This window comes from Camelus bactrianus, chromosome 3 (assembly GCF_048773025.1).
Source record: "Camelus bactrianus isolate YW-2024 breed Bactrian camel chromosome 3, ASM4877302v1, whole genome shotgun sequence".
Taxonomy (NCBI): Eukaryota; Metazoa; Chordata; class Mammalia; order Artiodactyla; family Camelidae; genus Camelus; species Camelus bactrianus.
This window is the reverse complement of record NC_133541.1, coordinates 2,184,215-2,194,609: the sequence shown is the minus strand read 5'-3', so window position 1 is coordinate 2,194,609 and position 10,395 is coordinate 2,184,215. Positions and strand designations below refer to the sequence as shown.

Genomic DNA, 10,395 nt, shown 5'->3' with positions numbered 1-10,395 from the left:
CACCGAGAACAGACTAGCAAGGGCGTGCGTGAGCGCCAGGACTGTGCTCCACCTCCATCCACTGCTGCCCGCCTGCACCTCACCTGCGGTGAAGACCCCCACAGTGAGGAGTGTTTTTTCTGGACCTCGGACGTGGCCGAGCAGGCTTGAGCGTGACTTACAACGAAAGGTGTGAGCAACCTGGACTCCGGGCCTGTTGCTCAGTCACTCTGAGAACGAGGTGGCGGGTCTGTGCTGGGGACGGAAGGGCACACTGCAGCTCCCGGGAGCCAGGTAGGTGGGTCTGATGCTGCCCGGACACACGTAGTGCAGGGAAAGGCTTGGTCGCCCCGGGTGGGGGTCATGGCTTCGCAGATTTGTGTGCTGAGCAGGCCCTGATTTTGTAGCTTCTAGTTATTTTCATGGAGCAAGGTCACCCCTGAAGGACAGTCATTTCTCAAAGGTGTGAGCAGCTGAGGCCACCGGGCGCCAGGTCAGCCGGGAGGCCCGCACCTTCTGCAGACTTGGTATATTCCTGGTGGCCTCCTTCAGAGTCGCGGGAGCCGCCCTGGGGCTGGCTGGACTTGGGGGGCACCTGGCGTTGAGGTCATCGACCCCCTGCATGTGTCTGGAGAAGCGTGTTCTGTGCAGGATGTAGACACACAGGTCTGCTGGGGTCGGAGCAGCGCCTGGCGGGGAGCTGCCCTTTCTGCGGGCGCCTGTGTTTTCAGTTACCAGAGAGCCTGGTTCTGGTCTCCCCCACAGCCTGGGGCCTCTGCTGCATGGTCAGCTGGGTTTCTCGGGGCCTGGGACGTTTCTCAGGGCTGGATTGTGGGCAACACCGTGGACAACGGCGAATTGGAGGCTGTCTGATACTGTCCTGGCTCCCACCTCCTGGGAAGGGGCTTCTGGGTGGGGAGCAGCGCAGCTGAGCTCTGCCCAGGCCTGCCCACAGGCAGGTGCTGTGAGCAGGCAGCCCTGATTCCTTGGGTCCCAGGCTGGTGGTGTCAGAGGCATCTGGGCCCTCAGCTCCTCCTGCCCGCCCACGCCAGCCATGGCCTCCAGGGACGCGTCCCTGCCGTCCTGATGGAGGCTTTCTCTGAGGACGGTGCTCTTGGGCCAAGGGCACGACTGTGGTCTGAGGAAATGGAGCCCCAGGTGAGCAGGACGGTGAGGCTGGACGGGCTGGGTGGTGCAGGACTGACCTGGAGCGCCAGCCCGGTGGGCCTGGCTCCCCGCCAGCAGAGAGGCCCTGGGCCCCACCCACGGAGAAGCCCCTTCCCTCATGGTCCTCGATCCCACACAGAGGGTCTCGAAATCTGCTGGCTTCCTTCGCCTTGTGCCTCTGTCCGTCCAGGCCAGGCCGAGCTGCCCGTCGGGAGGCCAACCGCTGGCCGCCACGGGCACCAGGCGGCAGGGCTGCAGCACCACATTTCAGACGGCTTGGCCGGCCTTCTACCTCCGAGACGGCCCAGGCAGATGGGGCCTGTGGGGCACGCCTCTGTGGAGGGAGAGCGGACACACCTCCATCCACCATCCCTGTCCCCCTGGGGAAGGGGGGGCATCGATGATGAACTCACATTCAGGCCCTCAGGCAGGAGCCCTCAGACCCCACAGGCAGGGGCCAGGGATCTCCTGAGCTTAGGAATTGAGACCCAGACGGGAGACGCCTGACCCAGTGGGCTGGCCGTCCTGGCCTGAGCTGCCCGCTCAGCTCAGTGTCCACGTCCCCACGCTCCCCAACTTGCCTTCTGCTTTTGCCCTTTCGTGGCCACAGAGGGGGCAGCCGGGCAGCAGGCTTGGGTGGCACTGTCTGTGCCACACTACCCGGGGTGACCCGGAGGCACCGCACCCTGGACAGAGCCTGGATCTCAGCTCCTGGAGCAAAACCAGCTGATGGGGTCAAGCGTGAGGAGCAAAGTTGGGACAGACGCCTTGGCCGCCCTCCCCCCCACCCCATGAGCCACCGAAACAGACTCCAGCTGTTAACTGAGGGCTGAAGTTAACTGAGGGACCGTGGGGGTGGTGGGGGTCTCTCCCCCAGGAGCTCTTGGGCCCATCCCCCCTCAACCGCCCCGCTCTGCCCCTGCAACTGACTGTGATGTGTCCCCAGGGGCGGGGCCTCAGCTTTATGATGCTTCCTGGGTGCTGTCCAAGTGTCCACCGGGAGGCCCAGCCCTCTCACTTGCGCCTGGACTGCGCAAAGGTAGTTGTGCTTTTCCGCTCTGGAGAGGCCAGCCACATCGGACATGGCTGCAGCACAGTTCCAGAAGCCGCTGGGACCTATGCCCCGTGACAGGTAAGGAAGGGGTCGTGGTGTCGCCCAGCCCGGCACCTCGTCCTGGGAGGATGGGGACAGGGTGGGACGGAGCCATGTCGCACTGTGGACAGGAGACACAGGGACAACCTGCCCCTGGCTGGCCGGCACCATGGCTGGCTCAAGGGCCTGTGGGGAGCCTGTGGACCCCGGCCGTGGCCGTGTGGGGCACATGGAGTTGACAATGACCTCAAGCGTCACCCCAGCACCAAACAGCCCAGAGACCCAGGGTCGACAGGAAACGAGTCAGGAATCAAACTGGGGCAAAGAGGGGACCCAGGCACCAGCATGCCCCAGACAGGGCTCATCCCCGAGCCCAACGTAGTGGTCTTCCCACAGCCCGGTCAGACGTGTCCCAGAGGAAGTGACACCAGGACAGGGCACCAGAGGGCGGAGGAGGTGGCTGATGGGGGACCCAAGCTTCCACGCCCAGGAAATAGTTCCGAAAAGGTGGAGAAGTGAGAACTGGGCCCAGAAACCTCAGAGTGCGTGTGTGTAGTGTGTGCTGTGTGTGTGTGTGGTTGTGGGTGTGTGGGCGTGTGAGGTGTGTGACGGACGTGGCATGTGTGTGGTGTGTGTGTGTGTTCACAGGCAGCAGCTATGTGCAGCTGCGTCTCAGGCCGGGTTCGGAAGGGAGCCTCTCCCTGCTGGCCCTGACCAGTTCTGTGTGGCGGTTGCGGGACTCCTGACCGCCTGCTGTTGCTCACTGAGGCCCTTCTGCCAGGCGGGCCCACCTGCCGCAGCCTGGGTCCTCACCAAGGCACCCCTCTCTCCGCCACCCTGCATCACCAGGATGCACCACTGTGTCCATCCCCAGGGATGCAGGTGGGGGACAGTCCATCTTGGGGTCAAGGCCTGGCCCCAAGTGAACATTGCACGATGTTGGATGGAGGGGTGGCTGGAGGTGCAGGGAGGTGAACAAGCCCTCACAAGCCAGGCGTGGCTCTGACCATGTCCTCTGGGGGGCCCTTGTCCACACAGGGAGACGGCGGGGGGTGCTACTCAGGCCTGGCCACGTGCTCACTAGAGGGGGCTGTGGGACGAGGCAGTGCCAGCCTGCGCTGTAGGGAGAAACTTCTGTCTGCTCCCTCCCAGCTCCCAGGATTTGGAAGAACCCACGCTGGCCCAGATCTCCAGCACTGAGTCCAGCAAGGAGAGGCCTCCAGCCGTGGTCCGCCAGGTCTGTGTCCACTGCGTTTGGCTGGGGTCCTGTCGGGTCACTGCGGTGTGGGCCTGGCGAGGGGCTGGCAGACGAGGCCCAAGCGGGAGCGGTCAGCTCTGCCGGGTTTCCTGCAGACCCGCAGTCGTCTCTGTGCCCTCTGCTGTATCAGCACAATTTTTGCCAGATTTGATGGAGAAAATCTTTTCAGAAAATCTCTCAGAAAGGTTGAGTTGGTGCACCTGGGTCTCCACACCTCCCAGGCCTTTCCCGCCCGCTCCCTTGGGGACAGCCCGGCTGGTCCAGTTTAGGACTGAAGACGTTACGAAGCCCGAGGCCAGTCAGAGCCGGTGGTGGGCCATCCCACTCCTGGACGTCCGCAGGCCTTGCTTCCTCCAAGTTCACACTTTCATCACCGTGGGTGGATTTCTTTTGTTCATGGTCTAATTCTTGGTGTACAGCTTAGGTCCAAAACCTGAGGTCTCCTCGCAGGACAGACATTTCTTCACTTTTTCTCTTTGTTTCTTCTCTTAGAACCTCTTCATTTCCTCATCCAGAAACCCTAACAGCTCAGCGTCCACGTTGTGTAGTGCTGTGTTGTGTCCACGGCACTTGAGTTCACTCAGGGGCACTGCTCCCCCAGCTGTCTGCCCCGAGACGCGCGCCGGCCCCTCAGCGCGACCTCCTGGATCCCCAGGGTTCGCCTGGGCAGGACCTCCCCTGCCGGTGGTTTCTCCATCTGAGTGTTTCTATTCGGGCTCATGTTTGAAAACCAAGCTGGCCCTCCTGAGCGCTAGTCCCCTGATGCCTTGGTCTTGTTTCATGAAACTGAAGTCGCCCGTCTCCCTGAGGCGCACGCGGCTGCGTCTCCACACAGTGTCACATCCAGAGAACCAGGGTGGACAACCAACAGCAGGGGCCGGCCGCTCAAGCCCACTCTCGGGACGCTCCCCGGGGCAATTCACAGCCCACAGAAGAGGAGGCGAAGCATACTTCTCAACATTCCTGTCTCTTCCCAAAGTAACACATTTTTATCAACTACTTTTTCTCTGTGTTTCATGCTAAAGAGACAGTGAAGGCTGCGTACAGGCCCTAATGGGGCAAAGTTTTCTAAAACTCCTCAAAGTTCCACCTATGGCAGCTGGTAGCATCATCCACCTCCTCCAACACCCCAAACACCCCACAGTCTCCCTGACTCCACGGTCCCCCTTCTCGGCAGCCCTGACCACCTGACTGGCCAGAAGTGCCATGGTCCCTCCCAGCTGCCACAGCCAGGGACTCCCAGGTGCCCGGAGGCCCCGTCCCTGCAGAAAGAACGCAGGACCCTGGAAATGTGGCCTCTCCCCTGGCTCCAGGGAAACGTGCAGGGCCCCTGGTGGACACGTGTCGCGTCACACCAGCGGAAGCTGGCTTTTCCTGCACAACTGCTGGTGCCCTGGGAGGGGGGCCTCTTTCTGACGTGGACCCCCTGCACCTGAACGGTCTTCTGATGAGTCCTTGTGCCCTGTAAACCCTCCCTGACTCGCTGCTGGAGGTGGTCCCCTGCCTTGAGGGATGGTAGCTGCCCGCCTGGGGCCCGGGGGACACTGTCACCACAAGCCACCCTGGGAGATGCTAGGCGGTGGCTCCAGCCCCAGGGTCTCCCCGGCCACACGCACCGTGGGCAGGAGTGCTTGGCCAGCCATGCTTCCCGTTGTCTTGCAGATGCCCTTCTGTGCCAGGAGCTTGCGGCGGGTCATCCCGGAGGCCTCAGCCATCAAGGCATCGCAGACCTTGCCGCCCCGCCTGTCCAGGGTGAACGGCTGGTCGAGGCCCCTCCACTTCTTCCAGGCCATAGCCTGGGCCATGTTCCTGTTCCTGGCCTTCACTACCTTCGGCGTCTTCATCCCCTTCCTGCCACCCAACTGGAGATACATTGCCTACGGTGTATCCTTTCACGGCACCGCTGCCATCTAAGGCGAGGGATGGCGCGGCCCTGCCCTCCAACCCACTCCCACTCTCGGCCGGCACCCCCAGTGTCATGGTGCCTGAAATCCCCTCTCCGTCCTCCGTCTGCCTGCTGGCTGGGGCTTCTGGCTACAGGTCAGAGTTTCACGGGGGCGCCTTCTGGCAGGGGTGCAAGGGGGGGTCCACAGACCCGGCCACGTGCTTTCCCACCATGACGAAGCGGTCGGTCCGTGTCGTCCAAGAGGAATGGTGAGTTTCCCCAAGGAGGGACTTGAGGCGTGTGTGTGCCCACCGCCCTCCACCAGGCACCTGAGTCCTGCTCCCCCACAGACCGTCCACCAAGGTCACACGTTTGTGACCCCCTCCCATGGCAGAGCTCTGGGCGCCGAGATGTCTGCTTGGATCCCTCAGGGTGGGCATCAGGGTAGCGAGAGACTCGACCAGGAAACCTGGGCCCACACAGAGGGGGCCACACCTTAGCACCAGTGGACGAGCTGTGCTGCTGCCCACTGGGCACTGGAACCAGTTTCCAGAAGCAGGGTGTTTGTGCCCGCATCAGGCCCTCCTCAGCAGGGAGATGGCCACACTGCCCGCTTCTTGGCCTGGGAGACCTCACTGCTGGCCAAGGAGAGGGGCCCGGGGTGCAGAAGGGGGGCCGTGGGTGGGCGAGAGGGAAAGGGAAGGACACGCGAGCCTGACCACGGCACCTTCCAGCTTCAAAAAAGCAGAGGAGAGAGGCGGACCCCAGGGGCTCGGCCCTCGGCCTCAGCGTGAAGACCCTGCCGCCCTGTGGCCGTCTCACACACACACTGTCCTTAGAAGTCCCAAACACCAGGAACCTTCAGTGGGACTCCCGGTCTGTGTCTGGGACTTCTGTCTCCATACCACCAGCCTGTTATCCCACCTAGAAAGTCCCATGGGCTGCTCGCACGTATTCCTTAATATCAGACTGACGTTCCCCCGTTTTCTCAAGGAGTCCACGCAAAGTGTGGGCTGCGCAGGCCGCCCGCGCCTTGGCTGGTCAGAGAAGACCGGCCTCCACGTGGACTGCCTCTCACGCGCCTGTGGCTGGTGCTGAGGCCACGGATCCTCAGTGGTAAGGTTGTCGAGGATCAATTTCCTTAACAAAGAAAAGGCCTCTCAGCTTTTCTGTTTCATCTTCTGTTTTGGCCAGCTGTGTTTTTTAAGAAATTTGAATATTTCATCTAAATTGTCAAATTCTTGGAGGAAAGCGAGTCACTGGTTTCCAGCTGTCCTTCGGAGTCTGTAGGGGCCGTGGTGATGTCACCGTGGTGTGTGCTCTCGGTGCGTCAGGCCTCCTAGGGTTTGGCAGTTTCACTGATTATCCGAAGAATCAGCGTTTGAGCTGACCGACCTGCTCTGCCTGTTCTCTTTTTAAAATTTTCTGCTTTTACTTTTACTGATTCCCTTTCAAATTACCATGGATTTCATTTGCTCTTTTACTACTTTCTCAAGGTGGAAGCTTAGATCATTGATTTTAGACCTTCTTTCTTTTTATTATACTTAAAGCTGTAAACTACCCTCTGGGCCCAGGCACACTCAGACCCACAGACACACAGATACACACAAACAAACACACACGTGATGCGCAGCCACAGACCAGCCACACCGTGTACGCCCACACTGCCACGCACACGGGCGCAGGGACGGAGGCCTCCTCTGTCCTCCTTGACCATCCCATCTGGCCGACTCGATTCCGTCTCTAGGGCCAGCTGCCCTGACCAGGCCCCACTGTCGGTGCTGGGGTGCCCTTCTCTGGCCACTGGGGGGCACCAGCGTCATTTGGCGCCCATAGGGCCAGGCGTGGAGGTGACCCCTGGGCTCTGGGAAGGGCAGGGTCCCCGGGTCACGGTGGTGGGACTTTAGTGGGCCGAGCCCAGCTGGTTAGCAGGGGAGGCTTGCCAGGGGTCCAGGAGAGTGTTCTGAGGGGAGACTAGTTACAAAGGGACCCCTTTCCAGCCACTCACCCCCATGTTCCCTCGTTCGGTCCTTCCTGCAACAGCATCCTGTTTGCAGGTGGCAGCCGGGCCCGTGTGGGCCAGCCCTCTGCGATGGCCAGAGAACAAGCCTGCTGGGCCGGCAGGACCGCAGCCCAGGCAAGGGTGAGGCAGCATGCCCTGCATAGCCCTGCTCCCCTGGGCCCCGGGAGGAAGCCGTCGTCCAGAGAGGCTCCTAATGCTCCAGGTCCCAGGGAGTCCCAAGCCAGGTGGGCAGGCATCCGGTGCCCTGGACACACATGGGGGAAACGCAGGCCCTGCCCCTGCCCCCGCCCCACGCCCAGGTGACAGGTCTTTGTTTCAGTGATGAGCTGTGGGTCCCCACTGTGCAGACCCCGCCCTGGCCTGAGGTCTGAGCCCTCGGCCCGGCCTCCCCCATTCCTGGGGCCCTGAAAATGTTGGACCCACAGGAGCCGAACAGCAGCACGACCGGTCCTGGGTGCCTCCAGCCTCCTGTCCACTTGGGCCGGGCAGCTTTCTGAAGCCACAGTCACAGCCCCACGTCACCCCACACGACTTGTGTCTTGTCACAGTGAGCTGAGCAGTCACTGTACGACCACTCAGGCACCCTGTCTTGTAATCTAATGGCCCACAACGTGCTTCCTTGGAGGTCAAGCCCAGGGTCTGGTCAGGGCTCAGGCCAGCACAGCATCCTGCCCCACAGTCTGGCGCCCCGGGAGGCTGCTCCTTGCGGGCGGGCCGTCCCTCCCCATGGTTGGAGCACTTGCAGGGGTCCTGTCCTCCCACCCTCCCATCCTCTGAAACTCCCGTAGATGGTAATTACGCCCGCAGCAGGGCAGCTTAAACCGAGAAACGTATTGTCTCTCAGTTCTGGGCCCAGAGGCCCGAGGTCGAAGCGTGCCAGGACCTGGACCCCCTCGGCTGTAGCTGCTGCTTCTCTGCACCCTCGCAGGCCGCCCTCTGCGTGTGTCTGCGTCCTGATGGTCTCTCCTTATAAGGACCCCTCCCCTGACGACCTCATCTTAACTTGATCATCTGCAAAGACCCCATTTTCAAGTAAAATCCTCACAGGCCCTGGGGGTCAGGACTTCAGCATCTCTGGGGACACAGTCCGGCCCCAGCAGTGGGTGCTCACGTGCTGGGCTGTGACCCACTGTCTGCACCCTCCTTGGACCGTAGCTTAGCTGAGTGGCCTTGTGGTCTTGGTGGTGGCCCCTCTCTCTGCGAACAGTCACTCCACGTTCTCACCAGCTCTCTGCCGAGCTCGGAGCTGTCCCCGCCCATGGGGACTGGCACCTTCTCCTGACAGCACTGGCCCCTGGTGGTGCCCAGTCTGCACGGCCCCTCCTGCCTGACCCAAGTGGTGTGTGCAGGATGGCGTCCCTGCCTGTTCAGAGCTCAGACTACCTGGGGGGGCGTGTTTTCCAGTCCAGTTTCCTGCCTGGCACCCGCCACTGGCCCAGCGGTGTCCCTTAGGCCCTGGCAGCTGCACTGGGGTGCCCTTCTCTGGCCACTGTGGGGCACCGGCGTCATTTGGTGCCCACAGGGCCAGGCATGGAGGTGACCGCTGGGCCCTGGGAAAGGCAGGGTCCGTGGCCAGGGCAGCGGGACTTCAGGCAGCCCAGGGGAGCCAGGAAGGAGCAGCGCGGCTGCCCGCTGCGTGCGGGAGGGAGGGCCTGGGGCGTGGTGGGGACCCTGTGTTGCGGTGGGGACGCTCGGGTGGGGAGGGGGCGCCGCTGTGATGAGACGTGACTGGGGCAGCTGGAGTTCCGCCCGCCGGGCTCCCGCCCTCCTGCCGCAGGACCGGACGTGTGTCCTGGGCTGGCGCCCGGCGCTGTTTATTTACTGAACGCAGATAGTTGCTAGGGGACCTGTGGCTTGTCCTCAGGGCCGCCCAGGGCCGCTGCCTCGCGGTGGAAGTGAGACTGGGAACCCGGTTCTTTTTATTACTAACTTGAACCTAAGACTCTCCTGAGATAAAATTACAGCCAAAAGTGAAAGCGGGCAACTGAGGGTGTGGCTCGCACCCTGTGGCACCCTCTACCCGGGGGCCCCGACGGCCACTCGGTGCCTGGCCCATGGCAGGAGCGGCCAGGTCGTCTTGGGCAAATGCAGCCAATTGTCGCTCACCAACGCCTCTCCTGGGGTGACCTGGTGGGTCAGACGGGGGGCTGGTCTCCACTCACAGAGGTGGGTGTCACAGTGCCTGCAGGGGACACCCGATGTCCAGAGGCCGTGGCTGCTTCTCCCACTGTATCCAGGCAGCACACTGCCCTGGGATCTCGGGGTCCCCCAGAAGCAGCGCCCTGAGAAACGCCTGCTCACGGCACCAGCAGGTGTCAGGGGCACAGGAAGCTAGCTGCCTGCTAGGTTCAGGTCAGGCACCCGGGCCCTCCGCCATGAGGGCTACTGTCCCAACATGCTCTCCCTGGTGCTGGCCTCGTGTGGAGCCGAGTGTGGACGTGCAGGTGGATTGCTTGGGCCACACTTCAGCTGCCCACCTGCTGCCCTCCTTGCATCCACCTCCGGCCCCTGTCTGCCAGCATCTGACAGCGACAGCTCCCCTCTAGCTTCCCAGAGGAAGGGGCTGCACCTGGGCTTCCTGCCGCATCTCCTTGTCCCAGCTGCCATCCGCGCTCCCGTTGCCCTGGTAACCACACAAACAGTGCTGCGCGTCAGAGGAAGCTCCGGGGGTGGGTTCAGGGGACCAGCATGCTGGGGTGGAGTTGGGGTCACGCGCTATGACAGTGCGGCCTAGCCACTGACCTCCTGCCCACGGGCCCGCCCCCCGGACAGGAGCACAGCTCAGTCTGCTCGTCAGCAGAGGCCCAGGCTGTACCCACAGCCCCTCCTGCAGGGTCCTGCAGCCACGGGAGGAGCCTCCGTGTCACCGCATCCTTGGTGGGTGGCACTGAGGGATCTGGCCAGTCCTGTCCCCTGTGGGCTCCCCCGGGCCTGACTGGTTGTCACCCATCTCTCCCTCCCTCTTTCCACATCCTGCTGGCTGTGTGCCT

The 10,395-nt window shown here is 62.5% G+C and overlaps 1 protein-coding gene across 1 annotated transcript in view; it reads left to right on the top strand.

The window, feature by feature from the left end:
- The first annotated feature begins 2,228 nt into the window (after window positions 1-2,228).
- LOC105081246 (uncharacterized) overlaps window positions 2,229-10,395 on the top strand; it is a 37,241-nt gene continuing 29,074 nt past the window's right edge. Inside the window, exons 1-3 of the mRNA XM_045506907.2 lie at window positions 2,229-2,278; window positions 3,392-3,476; window positions 5,160-5,381. Of these exons, the coding sequence (XP_045362863.2) occupies window positions 2,229-2,278; window positions 3,392-3,476; window positions 5,160-5,381 (357 nt within the window). The remainder of the gene's footprint in view (window positions 2,279-3,391; window positions 3,477-5,159; window positions 5,382-10,395) is intronic.